Genomic DNA, 20,784 nt, shown 5'->3' on the forward strand with positions numbered 1-20,784 from the left:
GAACCCGAAGAACCCGAAGAACATGAAGAACCCAAAGAACCCGAAGAACCTGAAGAACCCAAAGAACCCGAAGAACCCAAAGAACCCGAAGAACATAAAGAACCCAAAAAACCTGAAGAACCCAAAGAACCCGAAGAACCTAAAGAACCTAAAGAACCCAAAGAACTCGAAGAACTCGAAGAACCCAAAGAACCTAAACAACCTAAAGAACCAGCCTTGTTCTACCAGCGTGGAGAAGCAGCCTCTGCCAAAACACTCCTGGTCCAGTTGAGACTAGCCACTTGCAATCTGAACCATGGGCTAATGAGGCTAATGAGGCTAATGAGGCTAATGGGGCTAATGGATCTAATGAGGCTAGGTGCTAGCACAGCAGCTACTACCATCAACATGTATTTGTCAACAAGCAGGACGTCCTCCACATCTGTCTATGAGTCACTCTGACGTCATGTGACCCGTTGCTTGCCTCAGGTCACATGACTACCTTCTTAAGGGGCTGCTCCAGCTTTGGTCACATGACTACCTTCTTAAGGGGCTGCTCCAGCTTTGGTCACATGACTACCTTCTTAAGGGGCTGCTCCAGCTTTGGTCACATGACTAACTTCTTAAAGGGGCTGCTCCAGCTTTGGTCACATGACTACCTTCTTAAAGGGCCGCTCTGGCCGCTAACACAGAATACATTAGCGCTAAACTGAAACTCCCAAGCTAGCAGCACCAACAGGAAACAAACGCTGGTGTGTCGTCACGAGGACGCTGCTAATAAAGTTGATACAAACTGGATTCATGTTTATTATTATAGTTAGAATAAAATAGTCTTTATTGAAGCCTCGGCTCTTATTCCAAACACTCGTTAACCCCCCCCCAACACACACACACACACACACACCCCTGAAGACGCCCCATCCTCTCCTCTTCCTCGCTCCTCAAGGACGTGAGTTCGGGGTTTAAAGGACCACCGAGGGGGGGGGGGACAGTCTGAAGACAATTACAGATAAAGCCTCCGCTGAGGAGAGCCCCCCACCGCCGGCATTCCACAGAATTTAAAGAACCGCAGCCAACGGGGGGGCGTGGGGGGCGGCGCCGGCTTAGGGGTGTAGCCTGAACTCTCCTCGCTTGATTCTGTTAAAGTTGTGGATCAGAAAACCAAGAGGCGGACCTTCCTCCAGGACTCCCGGCGAGGCGCCGGATGCTAACGCACATGACAGATGCTAATGTACCTGAAGGCTTCCAGGGCCGACCAACAGCAACCAGCCAGCAAACGCCAGGCGGAAATTTACTTGACGATGTTAGCATTGTGTTAGCATAAGATAGCAGGTTAGCATTCTGCTAACAGACCACGTTTCCTCTTTGTACTGTGCGTCCGCCGCTGTGTGACGCACAGAAAGACGTCGATTCATTTCCACAAGATTCCCGTTAATTACGTCTTCATTCTGCTGCGCCTGTGTCCTCCCCCACCTGTCCTGGAGAGCCTGATCCGTTTCCACGGCGAGCCGCCGCGCGCCGCCGCCGCTTCATTATACACAATGCTCAATTAGCATCACGCAGCGCGGTTACGGAGAAGGCCTTGGCATATGGCAAACATCATTACGGCACACTTCAAGCCGGTGAGTCAGCACTCATCATAGACGTGCTGTCAGAGGCGGGACGCCAGCGAGGCACAGGCGCAAGACGCAGCCGGGGAGCGTTTAGCATCGACTTTCTGGAAACGCCTGACCTTCAATCCCGGAGGGAAACGGCGTGCGCGGCTCTTCTGCTTTTATTATAACTGATACACGAGTACAATCAGATGATGAGTCTTTGTCTCCGGGTAAAATTAAGTCAGGTCACAGGGAGGAGGAGGGGGCGGAGCTACACCCCCGCACCAGAACACGTCACGCCCGTTTGACGGGAAACCGAAACCGAAGCAGAATTATTCCGTGGGTTTCGGGTGTCCAGAGAAAAATTTTATTCCGTTAAATTGACTTTCCTTCAGGGGGCGTGGCTCCACCTGAGATGCCAGGTGAGGAGCTCGGCGCATCCTAGATGGGTGGGGCTTGATGATGCTAATCGCCAGCCGCCAATTTCACAAGCTGGAAAAGTTTTCTGTTTTTTTTAATCTTTACTTTCATCCCTGACGCTTCCCGCTGATTGGACGGAATTAGCTAGATGATGATTTTACCCATCCAGCTGCTACACCTAGCTGAGGTTAGCATAGCGGCTAATGATATGAATAAGTTAGCATGCCGTTGTGTGCGTGTTGAGTTGTGCCGGCGTATTTAAATCAAATAATCAAACTGCTCTCACAGCATGAGCGGCTAAAGACCGAAACCACGTCATGCTACGACGCTACGCTAACATGCACCCCCGCTAGTTAGCCCCCTCCTTCCCCCCCCTCGTTACATCACATCCCTTTAGTAAACACGGACGAATGGCATCGCCGGAAACAAGACGAGGCCCCTCTACAGGAAATATTTGTCAAACCATCAGCCGCCGCCGCCGCCGCCGCCACATCATGGGAGTGGATCTGGTTGTCGCTCAGGACCAATCACGATCTTTCTGACGAGTCCAAGCATCAAAGACTTCACGACACTTAATGATGACATCATCATCGTCTGCCACAAACATTCATTCATTAGCCCCTCCTCCTCTTCATCAGCGACCGTCAGCATCGAGACGCCAACCAGCTAGCAAACGCAGTGCGGAAATTTACTCGAGGATGCTAGCATGGCCTTAGCATCAGACCACTGGCGGATGGATACGACATCAGTGAGACCGGATCTCGTTCTCATTGGTGGGATAAAGACGTAGATCGTGTGTTCTCGTGACTTTTGCGTTTCTTTTCATTATTTATCATTAATTATCATTAATGATAAATAATTATTTATAATAATAATGATGTATAATTACACACAGGTAAAGTCTGCATTTTTATTTGTTGGTAGAAACATGTTTTTTCTTCATAATTTGGGGGTTTGGGGCTTTCTTACAGGCTGGAACAGATTAAATGATTGTAGTTATTTTAATGATTAGATGTTTTACTAATGAATTCACTCACAACGGATTCTACCGTGTCTGGAGGTTTTCTGTCTTTTGCTTCATGATTACTTTTAAACAGTTTATTTCTAACAGTTCTTTAATAAACAATTAAGGTTCATTCTGTAGAAATGATTTAATTCACCTGGTGCATCTTTTAGGTTGTAAATAAATGAATACCCCCCCCCCGACCCCTCCCGGCCCTTGAGCCCAAACAGCTGTGATTAATGTGAAAGGAATAACCTGACAGAATCCCGGGTGTGTGTGTGTGTTGGGGGGGGGGGTTAAATATTTAACAACTCTTCTCGCGTTGTACAATAAATGTGAATAGATTTCATTTAAGGAGACCCCCCTACCCCATCTCCTATTCCACCCCCCCATAAAGGTTCAAGAGTAAACAGGATAGAATTGATCTTACCTGCAAAAAGTAGGACCGCCGTCTGCAGCGTGAGGAGATGCAACATGTTTCTGACTCCCCAGGGAACCGAGTGCCCCCCTCCCTCAAAGAAACCCAACAACAACAGAAATTCAGCGACAGGAATCCTTCGTGCGGGACCGGAGACGAAGGAGCGTCTCGCCTCATCCGGGGCTGATAATCCGGTCCCTCCGGAGACGCGGACGCAACTTGCGCGCAGCTTCACTCCTGGGGGAGTAAAGGTGCTGGTCCAGAGGAAGAACCCCCCACCCCCCCGGTGACAGGAGAGTCCGGCGGGGCGGCTCCGGTCCGGCCGGCCGGTCCTCACCGGGCTCCTGAACTTGTTCGGTCGCTGCCCGGCGTCACGCGCGGGGACGGGAACAAGTTCCACCGCCCCCCCCGCCCCGGTCCAACCGGACGCACCGGACTCCCGCGCGGCTCCCGTGACGTCCGGTGGAGGTCACAGCTCCGCACCAGGTGGCTCGAGCCTCCCGCGGATGTCCGGGTTCGAGCCCCGCGGCCGTCGCTGCGCGCGAGCCTCGGTGTCGGTGGGGCGTGTGCACGAGCTTCCGTCCGACGCGCGTGGCCACGCGGAGAGGAGAGACGCGCGCGGCGGCTCGAGCTCCGGCATCACGGGTCGTCACAGGTGGAGTGGGCGCGAGCGCTCCACGCGTCACTTTTAAATCCACGTCGATGGGGGAGGGGGAGGGGGGCGTTCTCTACCGGGACGGGGGGGCGCGTTCCACCCAAACCGTCCGGTACCGAACGCGCCCCAGCCCCAGACACCCCCCGAACCCCCCCACCTTGAAGTTGTAATCGGACGGGTCCGATTGATTGCATGATTGCGCCACCCGGCGGGGGCTACTGCCCCCTGGAGGTGAGTGGGGGCACTGAACACACACACACACACAGTCCCGTCATTTTATGGCCCATTAACGTCGGCGGCCCCCGGGGGTCACGTGGGGGTCACGCGGGGGGTCGCCGTTAAATCACCTGATCATGAAGTGAGCCACAAAAAGTCACCAATGACGCGTCTCCCTGATGACATCATCAGCGGTGGACGCTTCAGTCCTGATCCCGACGCAGGGAGGACTACTTCTGTGTCCCAGCATGCATCTGGGTGGGTTTTTTAATCTGCTTCAAGGTTACGAGCTGTTTTCATGAGGTCATCTTTACGGCTCCGCCGCCATCAAACCGCCGTCTCCGTTAGGAGTCGTTCGTTGAGGCCTTTACGGCTCTGATTATTGATTATTGATTAAACACGACTGGCGGAGGCCAGATGGTGGAAGAGACGCGACGTGAAAACATCGGATGAGCTGTGAGTCGGTCGGTGATGACATCAGGAGGTGTGAGTCGGTTGGTGATGACATCAGCAGGTGTGAGTCGGTCGGTGATGACATCAGCAGGTGTGAGTCGGTCGGTGATGACATCAGCAGGTGTGAGTCGGTCGGTGATGACATCAGCAGGTGTGAGTCGGTCGGTGATGACATCAGCAGGTGTGAGTCGAGTTTCGGGTTTCCCCCCCCCATCTGAGAGCGTTCCCAGACGAGTTCCTCCGTCGGGGTCTCACTTCGGGGTGTCTGCGGGGGACGCCATCAGAGTGGCGTTTGTCTGGTTGGTGGGGGCTCATCACCACCGCGGTTGACTCTTCTGTTTCTCTGCCGTCCGTCAGACGTCCCTCCATCCTGAATGTGCAGCGGGGGGAACGACTGGATCTGGTGCAGCTGCAGAAATCATCAAGGGGGGGTTGGGGCTATTGGGGGCGTTAGGAGGGTTTTGGCGGGGGCACTTTCCAAGATGTAATGCAGCGGGGAAACATCGCTCACGGGGGCTGGGAGACGTCCAATGGTAGCCCACCAATCCCCAGGAGCCCCCCCACACTGAGGCCCACTCGGAACTACTGCAGAGGCTAAAGTTACATCGTCTGGACCCCCCAACCCCCTCCTAACCCCCCCAGGCTGAACATATGGTGGATTCATCTCCCAGGTTGAATTACAGACGTGATTCAAACCCAGACAGCGTCTGACTCACCCCCCCATCCTCCACTCAGCCCCCCCACGGAACACCGTGACCCCTCAGATCAATGTGTCCTGGGGGGTCACGGTGCCCCACTGTCCCATCCACAGGATCTACCTGGAGACGATCCGGCGGTGACATCAGTGGGCGTTTGATCAGATATCTCTGAGCGTGTTGCCGTGGCGACAGGAGGTTTGGATGTGACGACCTCTGGGGGGGGGGGGTCGTTTGATGGCGTGGAGAAGTTTCCGTTAAAACACCCTGAGATGGAGGAGGTGTTGTGGAGGTTCCTCTCTGTCACCTGTGACCTTCAGCCGTTCCCTCAGGTGTCTCCATCATGTCCCTCCATCATCCATAATAACCCCCCCCCCCGCCGCCTCCCGCCGCCCCCCCATCCTGCATCCTGACCTTAACATCCTCTGCAGCTCGTCCTCCCATCATCTGGGCGACAGGAGGCCCGAATCCATCAGCGCCGTTGGTCCTCCTCCCCCGTCTATCTGATCTATGAGAGCATTAATAAGAGCCGCGCCCCCTCGGAGCCCCGGCCCCCCCTCGCCCCGGCCCCCCCTCGCCCCGGCCCCCCCCGTCGCCCCCGTCGCCCACAGCACAGATTACCAGCAGCCATTCGCAGCCCATTAAAACTGTATTTACTTATCTGCCTCTCTGGGGCCGCCGCTCTGTTTTCAGGACTGATGCCCCCCCCCCGGGGGCGGGGGGGGGGGGTCGAGGCCTGACCTTCGTCTGACCCTCAGCACTGAGAGGCCCTCATGTCTGATGCCAGAAGCTCTGGACCGGGTCCCAGCCCCGTGTCCTCTGGACCGGGTGGAGGTGGGGCGGCGACGGAGTTCCTGACCCCATAGAGGGATGATGTCATCAGTGATGTCATCACGGAGTCCTGTCTGGTTCTCATGCAGTGATGTCATCACGGAATCCTGTCTGGTTCTCATGCAGTGATGTCATCAGTGATGTCATCACGGAGTCCTGTCTGGTTCTCATGCAGTGATGTCATCACGGAGTCCTGTCTGGTTCTCATGCGGTGTGAGCCCCCCCCAGCCTTGGCGGAGGCCCCTCCCTCCCGAGCCTCGCTCTGACTGCAGTAATAATCTCACAGATTATTACGGCGCCTCGTTAACGATGGTGTTTATTGTGTCGCCGCGCTGAAAGACTTACGATGTCAAACTGCGGCGCCGCGCTAACTGTGGCTAATGTGAGGCGCTAGTCAGACGGAGGAGCTCTCGTTCCCGCTGGACTTCCTGTGTGCCATTAACGCTGAGTGGCGGCTGAGCGCTGGCGATAACGCGGCGGCTCGAGGTGGGCCGTCCTCGCTCCTCCTCCCCCGTTATCAGCCGGGATGTGTCACGCTCTACTCTGGGGGTGCTTAACTTCTCCTGACCTTTCGAGGGCCCCATTATTTCCCTCCACAATCTTCACTCGACAACACGCTGCCAGCACACAGGGTGTTGGACCCGGGCGGTTCTGATAAATCCAGCTGCCACTGCGGAGGGGGGGGGGGACGCTCCGCTTCCTCACCGGTTTCACCGCATCCACCTTCACCTTCAGCAACCCCACCCGCGTGGGTCCTGCTTTACTGCATCCTAAAATACTCCTTATTCACGTTAATTAACTGCTGCTCGATGCATCACCCCCCCGGGACGACCCAGAGTGCCTTGCGGCGCTGCAAATCTCCCCGTTTTGCTCAAAAGAAAGGAAATCCGACGGGACCCAACCGGACTAAATGTTTAACAGATTCTTCTCCTTTTTTTTTTTTTTTTACGTGCTGTAATCTGTTAATCTCAGATTGAAGGCCTCGCCATCCATCACCTGGGGGGGGGACACACAAATGAAAGTCTTTTTCTACCCCGCTTCCTTTCACCTCAGGTGAGAATGTGAAGCAGATAAATGATGGCCTTGTTCCAAGAGAGGCTCCATCTATTTGTGGCCCAACAGAGGCGTTTCGATCCCGTTCCTGGTATTGATAGATGAGGCCGAAATGTAATAAAAGGCCAATTTAGTTGTGAGCGGCGCATCAGAATGAAACCGCTGCTCTCTGCTCGCATTTTCCCTCCAATTCCGCTCAAAATGAGACGCGGCGAGAAGACAAACATCGTACAGGTGACGGTTTCAGATCTGTGCTCCACCCAGGTGTTTCGCTCAATGCTCAACAGAGGAATCAGTGGTGCTGGGGGGGTTTGAGGCTCATGGGGCGCTTCTGTTGTGTATTTCCTCGGATTTGTGCGACAAAATCTTCCTTTTTCGACGGCGGCGGAGGCTTTGGAACGCCTCCGGACGGCGTGCCACGGCGTGCCACGGTGATGTCATCGAAAGCGACCTCAGGAGCTGACGGTGATGTGGAGCCTCAGAAGCGGTGTCAGGATGGAGGAGAGGATTATGGGTGGAGGTTAAACTGCGTGTGATTGGACGGCCTCATTAGAGGGATTCTGATCCATTAGAGGAGCAGGACTTCATCGATCGGGCGCCTCTGATGTGAAAATGATGATGATGATGATGATGATGATGATGGTCTCCAGCTCTCAGTCAGCCGGGGACGTTTGCTGTCACGCATGCGCAAAGCCGCGCGCTCGTGCACGCGCTCTGTCCCGACAGATGCGCTGCAGCGTCGGTGCGCGCGTCTCTGCTGCCCCCTACAGGCCAAAGGTGGACATGACTGGTCAACAAATACGGCAGAATGCCTACAGCAGCTGTGACGTCATGTCTGTCTGTCTAATGGAACTATGGGGTTTGTTTTACAGGTTAATGACGTTAAAGAAGGATTAGTAGTAACTAAAAGGATTACTGTAGTTCTATTTTTATGTTATAATTTTTATTTTTCATCTTTTTGGGTTAACCCCTCCTTGAGTCGTCACCTTATCGTGGTGGAGGGGTTTGTGTGTCCCAGTGATCCTAGGAGCTAAGTTGTCTGGGGCTTTCTGCCCCTGGCAGGGTCACCCGTGACAAACAGGTCCTAGGTGAGGGACCAGGCAAAGGACGGCTCACAGACCCCTCATGAGGAATAAAAATAATGGAACACGTTTTCCCTTGCCCGGACGCGGGCCACTGGGGCCCCCCTCTGGAGCCAGGCCTGGAGGTGGGGCTCGAAGGCGAACGCCTGGTGGCCAGGCCTGCACCCATGGGGCCCGGTCGGGTGCAGCCTGAAAGGACAACGTGGAGAGTGCCCTCTCCAGGTTGGGGATGGGATCCTGCCCCAAGTGGAGGAGTTCAAGTATCTCGGGGTCTCGTTCACGAGTGGGGGTACAATGGAACGGGAGATCATCAGGTGGATCGGTGCAGCGTCTGCAGTGATGTGGACTCTGTATCGGTCCGTCGTGGTGAAGAAGGAGCTGAGCCGAAAGGCAAAGCTCTCGATTTACCGGTCGATCTACGTTCCTGCCCTCACCTATGGTCACGAGCTGTGGGTCGTGACCCAAAGAACAAGATCCCGGATACAAGCGGTCGAAATGAGTTTCCTCCGCAGGGTGTCCGGGCTCCCCCTTAGAGATAGGGTGAGGAGTTCGGTCATCCAGGAGGGACTCAGAGTCGAGCCGCTGCTCCTCCGCATCGAGAGGAGCCAGATGAGGTGGCTCGGGCATCTGGTCAGGATGCCTCCTGGACGCCCCCCTGGTGAGGTGTTCCGGGCACGTCCTACCGGGAGGAGGCCCCGGGGACGACCCAGGACACGCTGGAGAGACTATGTCTCCCGGCTGGCCTGGGAACGCCTTGGGATTCTCCCGGAGGAGCTGGATGAAGTGGCTAGGGAGAGGGAAGTCTGGGCTTCCCTGCTTAAGCTGCTGCCCCCACGACCCGACCCCGGATAAGAGGAGGAAGATGGATGGATGGATGGATGGATGGATGGATGGATGGATGGATGGATGGATGGATGGATGGATGGATGGATGGATGGATGGATGGATGGATGGATGGATGGATGGATGGATGGATGGATGGATGGATGGATGGATGGATGGATGGATTTTTTTGGGTTAAAGTTACTGAATATTTTTACGTGATTTTGTTGTTTCCTGTTTTCAGATGGAACCAACACGGAGTTCCTGGTGAGTTTAAATTCTTTCAACACATTTCAGACAGAATCTCTGCTTTGTTTCCCTTATTATTAAAATGTAGCTCCCCTCATTTATTCAAAAAATAACACTATCAAAACATCCCATAATAAACACATCCTGCTTGTTTTCATTCAGCTCAGCACCCATGCTGGAGGTGTTTCATTCGTTCCCTCTGGTCCCACTCCATCACAACTGATCTGTTGGTTTAACTACGCAGGGACACGCGTGGTGTTGAAGCGCTTTGTCGTGAACACGTGTTGTGTTCACATTCAGACACACAGACGTGATGAGGAGCCATCTGTCGCCAGCCCAGAAACGCCGGGTTTGTTTAACCAACAGATGCTGACAGCATGAGAGAACCGGTGGTCCAGGACTGACGGCCATCTGGATGGAAGGACGCGCTCTGACTGTCACTGACGTAAAACACTCCATAATACGGTTTGTTAAGTACCGTCATGTTGTTGGGGACAGTAGGAAACATGATGACTCATTACGAACAGGGGACGTCTTGTCTGACATGTGTTCACAGCTGAGAACAGAGGATGGTTTTCCCAGGAGGAAACCTCCAGAATTCTTCAGGCTTCTCCCTGAAACTGAGCTGATGCGAGTTTTGTTTAAAACACTGTTGAGTTGTTCTGATTGATGTGATTCACACCTGAGCATTTTATTGAGGCACAAAAATTCCTACTGAACACCAGAGCTGACTTCAGCGAGCCGTCCCAGTCTCGAAATTACAGGAAATCTGGAAACAAATTATTTCCCAAACATAATTACTTAGATTTGCTTAGATTTTAAACAAGCAAAAAAAATTAATCCTCAATTAATTTATTTTAACAAAACTCGTCTATCCCAAAATATTTTGCACATTTACAGTGCCTCGTGAAAATATTGGCCCCCCCAAAAAACTTTTTGACATTTTGCCACATTTCAGGCTTCAAACTTAAAGGTAACAAACTGAAAATATTTTTCAAGAATTAACAACATGTGAGACACAATCGTGAAGCGGAACCAAATTTATTCCACATTTTATATTGTGTTTACGAATAAAAAACTGAGAAGTAGGACGTGTTAAAGTATCGGCCCCCTGTTCTCTCAGCTCAGCTAACCGACTCCAGAAGTTCCCTGATGACTTCTGATGATCCAGTGTTGACCTGAATGACCAGCAATGACCAACAGAGTGACCTGTGTGTCGTTTGGTCTCAGTTTAAATGCACCTGCTCTGTGAAGGTCTCAGAGGTCTGAGAAAGGAACACTGGAGAACCAACAGCATCATGAAAACCAAAGAACACACCAGGCAGGTCTGAGATAAAGTTGTGGAAAAGTTTAAAGCAGGAATGGGAAACAAGAAGATCTCACAATATTTAAACGTCTCCTAGAGCACTGTGAGGGCAATAATATCAACATGGAGGGGGCATAAAACCACTGCAACCCTACCAAGACCTGACCGTCCCTCTAAACTTTCAGCCCAAACAAGGAGGAAACTAAGCAGAGAAGGAACCAAGAGGCCCATGATCACGCTGGATGACCTGCAGACATACACAGCTGAGGTGGGACAACGTGTCCATAAGACACCTGTCAGTCGTACTCTGCATACATCTGGTCTCTATGGAGGAGTGGCAGGAGAAAGTCTTTTCTGAAAGAAAACCATAAAAGGGCCTGTTTGTAGTTCTCAGGAAGCCCCATGGAGACACAGGTGACATGAGGAACAAGGTGCTCTGGTCAGATGAGACCAGGTGGAACTTTTAGGGTGAATGAGAAACGTTCCATTTGGCTTAAGAGTAACACTGCACATATCCCTGAAAACACCATCCCCACTGTCAAACATGGTGGGGGCAGCATCATGATCTGGGGGGGCTTTTCTTCATCAGGGACTGGGAAGATCCTTAGAGTTGATGTGAAGATGGATGGAGCCCAATACAGGGCGATTCTGGCAGAAAATCTGTTGGAGTCTGCAAAAGACCTGAGGATGGGGCGGAGGTTCACCTTCTAAAAGGACAATAATCCTAAACATCAATTCAAATCTACAATGGAATGGTTTAAAATTGACCATATAAAGGTGTTAGAATGGCCAAACCAAAGTCCAGACCTCAATCCAATGGAGCGTCTGTGGAAAGATCTGGATATTGCTGTTCACAAACGATCTCCATCAAACCATAAGGAACTTGAGCTGTTTGGTACGGAGGAATGGGCAAATATGTGTCTGAAGATGTGCAAAACTTATAGAGACATACCCAAAAAAACTTGGGCTGTGATCGCAGCAGAAGGAGGTTGTACAAAGTATTAACTGAAAGGGGGCCAATACTTTTGCACGTCCTACTTTTTAGTTTTTTTATTTGCAAACACAATATAAAATGTTGAATACATTTGGTTCCACTTCACGATTGTGTCTCACATGTTGTTGATTCTTGAAAAATATTTTTAGTTTTTTATTTATAGGTTTGAAGCCTGAAATGTGGCAAAATGTCAGAAAGGTCTTGAGGGGGGGGGCAATACTTTCGCAAGGCACTGTAAATAAGTCTGCTTTGTCTTCACATTATTAGAGGCAAAATATTCATCCAATACCTTTTTAAGTTTATATCTTTTTTATTGACTATCCATACTTTTAATCAGTTATTTAAAAATCTTTTTCGTTTTTGTTTATTAAAGTTATCACATTACTACAAAGGAGCATGATTGTAGACGGTGTCCATTGTGTGTACGAAGTGTGACTTTGTTAGTAATAGGTATTATATAGACTTTGTCTTTTTTCATTTATAAATAAATTCATGAATAAAATCTCTTTTTTTAGTATTTAAACGTTTTTTAAAAAATCGGGTGTTGATAACAAGAAACAAAGAAACAAACATCAGCTCTGTTTACTTCCGCTGAGCGGAACCTTTGTCACCGCTTTGCTTCCGGGGGGAACGTAAACACCATCGGACTCCTGTGACAGCGGCGGGAACTTCCTGTTTTGAAGGAAAACCGAACCCGTCTGTAGCGAGTGTCTGAGTGAGTTTCTATTAACTCTCCGTTATAACTCAAGTTATAACTCAAACATTTGAACTCTTATTTTACGGACGTCACGCTGACGTCAGCAGCTACGTTTAGCGTTAGCTTCTCAGCTAGTAGCACAACTTTAATCTGGTAGTTAGCGTGAGTTAGCTAGCCAGAGAAAAGCTTCACTTTAAAAGGTTTGAAAAGGCAAATATCCAGGAACGGACAGATTCTTCCATTCATTCATTTTGAAAATTAGTGTAATTATATTTATTTTATTTAATTTCATGAAACACAAACGATAAAAATGAGAGTATCGGCCGTTTAGCTTCTGCCAGCTGAACTCCACTGATAAGAGCTGGCGGCTGTATCTCAGTGTTTCCGGGTTTATCTCAGTGTTTCCGGGTTTATCTCAGTGTTTGCGGGTTTATCTCGGTGTTTCCGGGTTTATCTCAGTGCTTCCGGGTTTATCTCAGTGTTTCCGGGTTTATCTCGGTGTTTCCGGGTTTATCTCGGTGTTTCCGGGTTTATCTCGGTATTTCCGGGTTTATCTCGGTGTTTCCGGGTTTATCTCGGTGTTTCCGGGTTTATTTCGGTGTTTTCGGACTCTCACGGAGCTCCTCCGTGTTTCCCAGCAGCTGCTTCAGCTCGGTAGCGACCGGAGGAGCCATGCCGTTCCTCCACGGGTTTCGGAGGATCATCTATGAGTACCAGCCGCTGGTGGATGCTGTGATGCGGGCGGTGGGGCTGGAGCAGGGTGGATCTGACCCCCAGGACAGGTAACCCGAAGCTACAGGTGTCCTGAGTGATGGATGAAGATATAAATGTTTGACTGGTGTCTGACTTAAACTGTGGGATGTGAAGCTGAGTTTTGTTCAGTCTGACAGCTCGTCTTCTGTCCTTGTGTCCAGGGTCCGGCCTCCCCAGGAGGATCCTGGGGTTTGTAGTTCTCTGGTGGAGCTTCTGGAGCAGGAGTCCCAGTCCGACGTGTTTGTGGAGGGCATCAGCTACGCCCTGTTCAAGGTGGCCGAGCAGGGGCTGGTGGACGTGGCTGAAATCCTGCTGCGCTACGGCGCGGACATCAACTTTGAGGGTGAGACGAAGAGTTTCTGTCAGCGTCTCGGCTGTGAGGAGTTCTCTGCTCATTTCAGCTTCAGCGGGATTTATTTTGAGATGATTTTCTCAACTCTTGACAGACGTCCCTCATCAGGAAATTTTTGTTGTCTTCTTTAATAATCAGCATTAGAACATCAGGTGGTTTTCGTTTGACCCAAAATCAGAGAAACAAGCTTTTTATTCAGAGGCGTGTCGATCAGGGCGGAGACTTTAATGCTAATATTTTATCTTTAGTGACGCCTCATAAACATCTCAACAGATGTTTGAGGCGTTCTATAAAACAACAAAAACAACGCAGAGAAAGGACAACAAGTGATTTATTTTGCTGTGACAGCGATAGCAGATCTTGTAGCACTGAAGCAGCTCTCTGGGTCTGAATTGAAGCTCCACCCGTTCCCCTCTCCATCATCTCAACATCTTTTCTCCGACTTGTCCCTGAACTAGCATCAAACATTGAATCAAACGCCTGAATCTGTCCGACTTTTAGAGCTCTGTGATCGTCTTCTCGTCTCTTCCTGTGTAAATCTCCAGTAACTGACTGGATTCACATGTCTGTGTGTGTTTGTACCCTCAGACCCGGTGTCGTACTACAACCCTCTGCACATCGCGGTTCTGAGGAACCGCCCTCGTATGGTGAGGCTGCTGGTCGACCACGGAGCCGACATGGAGAAGAGAGACAAGGTGAGACGCCGCCCAGCTGGTTCGAGTTGTGTCTCCTCTGTTTTCTCATCTTTGTTTCCATGACAACCTGCAGATCCATGAGAGCAGTCCTCTGGACCTGGCCTCGGAGGAGTCGGAGAGACTCCCCTGCCTGCTGGCGCTGCTGGACATGGGCGCCGACGTGAACGCCACTGACAAACGTGGTGCGTTCACGTTCGCCCGGACGCATCCGTTCATCTGAAGTCCGTCTGAAAGCTGATGACCTTCTTTCTGTTTCTGTCCAAAGCTAAAACGGCGTTGCTGCACGCCTTCGCCAGCAGCGACGGCGTCACCGTGCACAACACGGAGAACATCCAGCTTCTCCTGGAGCGAGGTACGAACTGGAACACACCCCGAACCTTCAAACCAACAACCGCAGGGCTTTGAGGACGTGGAGAAATTATTTAAGTAGAACATCAACGTTTCCTAATACAGCAACCCCTCGTTTATTCGCGCTTCAAGATGCTCAGCTTCACTACATCGCATATTTTTAGTAGGTAGTCACGTGATACCGTACACGCATGCTATTGGCTGACAGCATCCATAAGTGCGCTGCGTTCCGAGACTCACGGAACGCAGCGCACTTCCGTGTATTAAAGAAACATTTTTCTTAAATACGAAAGTGCTTTAAACAGTCTATCAGAGTGTTTTAAAGGTAAAACAGATAGAAGGTGGTTTAATATCAGTATGGGGGGGGGGTCATAAACATTTAAATTACCGTAAATAATAGGATAAATAGTTCGTCGTTATATTGTCGTTTTTCACAGGTGATCGTGGAACGCATTAACCATGAATAATGAGACATTACTGTACACCACATGTCACATAAAGAGTCACCACCGTGTGGCGCTGCTGTTCTCCAGCTGCCTGCTGCTGATCAGATGAAACCAGTTTGAGCTTTCACACTGAACCAGACTGGAAACAGAAGCCTGATCTACTCTGAACGGTTCCTCAGTGATTAGTAGAGAGATGCAGCTCCCTGATGGGCTGAGCCTCATCATGTGACTCCCTGAAAACTACAATCTGGATCGGGTTTCGTTGTGACGGTTTTCCAGATAAATGAACGTCACTGATGGTTTCCTTCAGGATCCAGATCAGGAACTTTGATTCCAGATCCAATCAGTTTCATCGATCTGATCTCAGATCAGTTTAAACATTCTGATCCAGAACTGGACCTGGATCCAGATCAGACTGGAGTAAACCAGCCCCCCCCCTCAGCGAGGTGAATATTTGTGACCTTCTTCTCCTCCTGCTTTGGTCCTGACCCTCTTTTTGTCCGTGACGCTTCCTTCGCTTCAGGCGCCGACGTGAACGCCGTCACCTCCAGCGGCGAGTCGGTGGAGTCATCGCTGGTGTTCCTGATGAAGGAGGCTCTGGACTCCAGTGAGGAGGAGGCGTCCCGGATTGGCGTCTTCTGCGTGGCGGCGGCGCGGCTCCTCCTGGCGCACGGCGAGGACCCCAGCTGCTGCCTGGCGCCGGAGGATGGCGGCGGCAGCGAGCCCTCACTGATGCAGACGGGCCTGGAGCACTTCGACCTGCTGTTCCCTCTGGCGGTGCTACTGGTCCAGAGCGGCGCCCCCCTGGTCTGCACCCAGCACGGCGCCCCCTGCTGGTCGTTCGACAGCCTGTTCTTCCAGCGGCTGCAGGCGGTGCTGCGGCAGTGCTCCGACCCGAGCCGCGCCGCCGACATCCTGGAGCAGGCCGAGGCGCTGCTGGACATGGCGAGGGTGGACCAGCCGGTTCTGGACCTGCCCCCCACCCTGGACTTCCCCCTGTCCGGGGCAGACTCCCACCCCTACACCCAGGCCCTGTTGGACCTGTACAACCGCGCTGTGGAGCAGAAAGCCAGCCCCCCCACGCTGCAGTGCCTCTGCAGGACGTTCATCAGGGCCCGTCTCCGGCCATGGCCCCTGGGGGCCCGGGTCCAGGCCCTCCCTCTACCCGACGCGCTGAAGGTGTTTCTGCTACCCGAGCGCACGTACACCCCCAAACCCGGCTGGGACCGCTTCAGGCCCCAAAGCCAGCGCTAACCGGACAAGCTAATGGCTAACGGTGACCAGAAGAAGACGTTTCATTTCCTGATGTTTGTTGACAGACAGGAAGTGACCTCCAAATCAAACACTTCTTACCCATAATTCACCTTTCACTGCAGCAAACACAGAAATCCGATCTCTTCCGTTTGGACTCGGGTGTTTTTGATAGGAGACGCCGTTCAGACGCGAGAGACGTCACCACTGAGCTGTGAAACAGTCTGCACATATTCAGGTGAATAAATCAACAATTCTTCTACGTTTGGCTTTAAATTAATCTGTCTGATGCTTGAGTCGACATTCAGCAGCTTTATTTCACCTTTTCTTTATTTTTAAAACTATTTTTTTTGCTAAATGAGGCCCAGTTTTAAAAATAACACGATCCTTTCACTTTGAGTTTGTTTGCGAAGCCTCCGCCCGGGCGGCTGTGGCTGAACTTCCAGAATCCTCCAGCAGGTGGCAGTGTTGCTCCTGCACTCCAGCAGCTCAGATGTGGAGGTCAGATCTTCTCAGCCTGTTAAAGCACAGCAGCAGATTGCATCTATATTTCATCTCCTCCACATGATGAAGGTGTGGACTCCTCACCATCGGCGTCCTGCTAACGGCTTCTGCAGCCTCGGCCGTTCGACGCCCGTCGGGTCAGAGAACGTAAAGACGGTTCAACCCCCCCAAAAATATGAAGAAACGTGGCAGCGGAGCGTGGAAAGTTTCAATCTGCTTTATTTCTCTGCTGGTTGTTTCCATCTGTGGGAAACGAACGCGGCTCCTCCTCCACTGTGACCATAGGGTGTGTGTGTGTGTGTGTGTGTGTGTGTGTGTGTGTGTGTGTGTGTGACGAGCAAACTAAATAGGACATTGTGTTACACAACTAACCCCTTCCTGACATTGCTGGAGCTGGAGTGGCTCCAAGGCTCGCTAGCGTTAGCGTTAGCGCTCCAGCTCCTCTTGGTTATGTAGGTCACAGCCTCTGAGGAGCAGTGGCGGTAGCAGCATTGGCGGCGGCCCCTCATGACACACGCTTCACTCTCCCGTCCGCCCCGATCAACACCCGGTCTGGCCCCATCAGGGGGAGGGAGGGGCGGATAGGTGGAACGGCGGTGGGAAGAGCGCCGCTGGATTACATTCAGACAATCCTCCAGCTGTAGGAGCGTAATCCACCCAACAACAATCAGCAGCTCCTCACGGCGGGGGGAGGGGGCGCCGCCGCGCTCCATCCAGCCTTTTATTGGAAAACTGTGCGAGTGAAGCTCGCTGCTGAAATTAGTTATTGATCTGTTCTCTCCCAGAAGCCCACGGGTCTTTCCCAGCACACCTGCTCCGTTCTCTCGCCGCCCGGCGCGTCGCCGCACAGACGCCTCCGAGAATCGAACGCAACCGAACGGCGTCTGAAACACGCTTGATTCCCCGACGTTTTGGCGCCGGCAAACTGAAGCTCAAGTGCTTATATAACGTGTGTCAGCCATGTTTGTTCATGTGAGGGGGGGGGTCGGGTCCAACAGAACCGGGGAAGATGTTTGAGACGGGTTCCTGAGCTCTGATTGGCTGTTTGACGTCGGTTCCTGACCGTGGCGGTGTAGACGCCGCCTGAGGCCTCATGGGAGTTGAGGTGTGGGGCCGTTGGGCCTGACGGGTTCGCGGCCCTCCGGTTGGAGCTGTGTGGGGGGGGGCAGACACAGGAACAGTGTTCCCCACCACAGATGTGGTGACTTCATGTCGGAGCAATGCGGCTGTGAGATCATGGAACGCTCTGCATGAGCCGCTGTTAGCCGTTAGCCTGAGAGGCTTCAGCCCTGATGGCGTTAGAGCGGGGGTGTGTGTGTGTGTGTGTGGAGGTGGGGGGTGGCCGCGGGTCGGCAGGTTCAGCGGGACTAATCTGGTGGGGGGTGGGTGAGTCCTGTCGGGGCAGGCTGCTTCCTGCCCCAGGTGCCGCTTCCTCCTCCTGACTCACAGACTGACGGATGAGCTGCTTCAGCTTCAGACGTCCGGCTGAAGCTCTTTGTCCTCTGAAAACACAAAATCACTTCAGCTTCACCACGTTTCTTCTCTATCTCCTCAACAACCCCCCCCCCCCACACACTTTTCTAAAATTCTTCTCAAATCGATCATTTTTCTGCGTTTTTATCTCCAACCTTTTAAAACGCCGCCGAAAATCCCAACGTTCCATGAACTCATCGTCTCCATGGAAACCAGCTTTGCCAGCGTAAACAGCGACCGTTTATATAACATATAAATTTAACATGAAATCATCCCCTGACTCTACTCCCAACAATCCCAGAATCCTCCTGTGCTCTGAATGAACGTCACATGACTCCTTGTGTTTGGCTGATGTTTTTCCCAGAAGGCCGAGTGCTGCTCTTCTTCTTCTTCTTCTCCTTTTATTTCTTCTGCTTCTTGTTGTTGGCGTGTTCATCCTCTCAACCCTCTAGCACCGACACCCCCCCCCGACCCGTCTGAAGCCTCCCCAGCTGCCGTTTCCTCCACGTTTCTGCGTCTGACGCCGTTTCGACAGACATTCCAGACGAGTGGCGCCGCTGGCGAGGAGGACGTGATGAGGAGGCCACGCCCCTCGGCACGCCGGTGACCGCCGGAGGAAACGCAGCGTTCACGGCCCCGTCCCTTCCAGCCGGGGGTGTTTCAGCCGGGCCTGCTTGCCCCCCCCCACTGCCTATTTTTAAGCCTGAATGGGAGCGGACTCAGCGGAGCGCCGCGGCTCCACATCCAGCCTCTTTGTTGTGGTCTTGTGCATGCCTGCCGGAGTCACGTGACTGCGTTTCCACGGCAACGCGGGTTTGAGTAATCATTTGCGTTACGACCTTTATTCCCTTGAGGAACGGGGAGGGAGGGGGCGGGCAGGGGAGGGGGGGTAGGCTGATCCTGTAGAAAAAGGAAGGGGGGAGCGAGAGGGAAGAGAAAAGACAGGCAGAAGGGGAGCGGAGCGGAGCGGAGCGGGGGGGTAGGCAGAAATAACGGCTGTGGAGGGAGGAGGGAGGGAGGGGGCAGAGGGGTGGAATGGGGGGGTGGTTTTTCTCTTTTCTCGCCCTCCTCGGCGTTGTTTTTTTTTTTTTTGCAGCAGAATGTCTCCAGTGTTGTGAGTCACTGTGGGACCAGGACCCGGTCCGGTCTGGGGGGGGGGGGCATGTATGTTTCATAACCCCCCCCCATCCGTCTCCTCTTGGAGGGAAAGCAGCTCGCTGCCACATGTGCAGGTCTCAGCAGAAACAGATCTGTATGTTCCTGTTTCTCGCTCTCCCGGCTGTGTTGTCATGGTAACGCAGCCCCCCCCCCTTCGCTCTCTCTCCCCCCTCCCTCATCAGTCGGATGGTGTCATCTCCTAGATGGAGGTTTTCACTTGTTTCCAATTGGATTTAAGAAAATTGGGTAATTGTGAGCGGGGTGGGGTTCTGTGGGGGGGGTCCAGCCCCTGACGGGGGGGGGGGGGGGCTGCTGATAGGCGCTATGGGGGCTGCTGGTGGAGGTGCTGCTGCTTCCAGGTGCAGGGGACGGGGGCTGAATATGAATGAGGGGCCCCCGGTCCTCCAGAGATGAGGCTGGGGGGGCGCAGAGAGCAGAGGAGCCCCGGCCGGCTGGGGGGGCCCCACAAGCTGCTGACAGGAGCCGCGGCTAGCCATCACGCTAATTAGCGTTTTTACTCCAGCAGCCGCGGATGGGGGGGGGGGGTTAGAGAGGGATGTGGGGGTGGGACATGACTCATAGACACGGTATGGTTTATTCATGATGGAGGAAGGGTGTGTGTGTGTGTGTGTGTGTGTGTGTGTGTGTGTGTGTGTGTGTGTGTGTGTGTGTGTGTGTGTGTGTGTGTGTGTGTGTGTGTGTCTATGTGTGTGTGTGTGTGTGTGAGTGTGTGTGTGTGTGTGTGTGTGTCTATGTGTGTGTGTGTGTGTGTGTGTGTGTGTGTGTGTGTGTGTGAGTGTGTGTCTATGTCTGTGTGTGTCTGTGTGTGTGTCTATGTCTGTGTGTGTGTGTGTGTGTGTGAGTGTGTGTCTGTGTGTGTCTGTGTGTGTGTGTCTATGTGTGTGTGTGTGTGTGTGTGAGTGTGTGTGTGTGTGTGTCTATGTGTGTGTGTCTATGTGTGTGAGTGAGAGAGAGAGGAAACAGACATTTGATTTGAACACAGTTCTGAGTGTGTGTGTGTGTGTGTGTGTGTGTGTGTGTGTGTGTGTGTGAGTGTGTGAGTGTGTGTGTCTGTCTGTGTGTGTGTGTGTGTGTGTGTGTGTCTGTCTGTGTGTGTGTGTGTGTGTGTGTGTGTGTGTCTGTGTGTGTGTGTGTGTGTGTGTGTGAGTGTGTGTGTCTGTCTGTGTGTGTGTGTGTGTGTGAGTGTGTGTGTGTGTGTGTGAGTGTGTGTGTGTGTGTGAACGCGTTGCCAGCCGTTCTTTGTCGTCGAGGCGTTTCAATCGCTCCACAGCTGAAACCGGATCTGATTGATCAGAACATTTCCATTTTATCCATC

The 20,784-nt window shown here is 52.4% G+C and overlaps 2 protein-coding genes and 1 long non-coding RNA gene across 5 annotated transcripts in view; 1 reads left to right on the forward strand and 2 right to left on the reverse strand.

The window, feature by feature from the left end:
• Positions 1-3,884, reverse strand: part of si:dkeyp-14d3.1 (transmembrane protein 132C) — a 65,935-nt gene extending 62,051 nt beyond the window's left edge. The window contains exon 1 of the mRNA XM_068311639.1: positions 3,428-3,884. Coding sequence (XP_068167740.1) covers positions 3,428-3,473 — 46 coding nt within the window. The 5' untranslated portion in view covers positions 3,474-3,884. The remainder of the gene's footprint in view (positions 1-3,427) is intronic.
• An 8,538-nt stretch (positions 3,885-12,422) lies between these two features.
• asb6 (ankyrin repeat and SOCS box containing 6) lies at positions 12,423-16,569 on the forward strand. 2 transcript variants are annotated; one of them, XM_068311841.1, is made up of 7 exons: positions 12,423-12,486; positions 13,110-13,250; positions 13,383-13,564; positions 14,162-14,268; positions 14,342-14,450; positions 14,534-14,620; positions 15,586-16,569. In XM_068311841.1, exons 2-7 carry the CDS (start codon positions 13,141-13,143, stop codon positions 16,314-16,316), a joined length of 1,326 nt encoding a protein of 441 aa, XP_068167942.1. In that variant the 5' UTR covers positions 12,423-12,486; positions 13,110-13,140; the 3' UTR covers positions 16,317-16,569. The 2 variants fall into 2 exon arrangements, with proteins under 2 accessions (XP_068167942.1, XP_068167943.1); XM_068311842.1 differs by having other exon boundaries at positions 12,430-12,486; positions 13,107-13,250.
• A 41-nt stretch (positions 16,570-16,610) lies between these two features.
• LOC137593188 (uncharacterized) lies at positions 16,611-18,949 on the reverse strand. 2 transcript variants are annotated; one of them, XR_011035095.1, is made up of 3 exons: positions 18,446-18,949; positions 16,902-18,319; positions 16,611-16,830 (listed from the first exon to the last, which is right to left on the reverse strand). It is a non-coding gene; the product is annotated as an uncharacterized lncRNA (long non-coding RNA). The 2 variants fall into 2 exon arrangements; XR_011035094.1 differs by having other exon boundaries at positions 16,611-18,319.
• Between the last annotated feature and the right edge of the window lie 1,835 nt (positions 18,950-20,784).

This window comes from Antennarius striatus, chromosome 3 (genome assembly GCF_040054535.1).
Source record: "Antennarius striatus isolate MH-2024 chromosome 3, ASM4005453v1, whole genome shotgun sequence".
NCBI classification, from domain to species: domain Eukaryota; kingdom Metazoa; phylum Chordata; class Actinopteri; order Lophiiformes; family Antennariidae; genus Antennarius; species Antennarius striatus.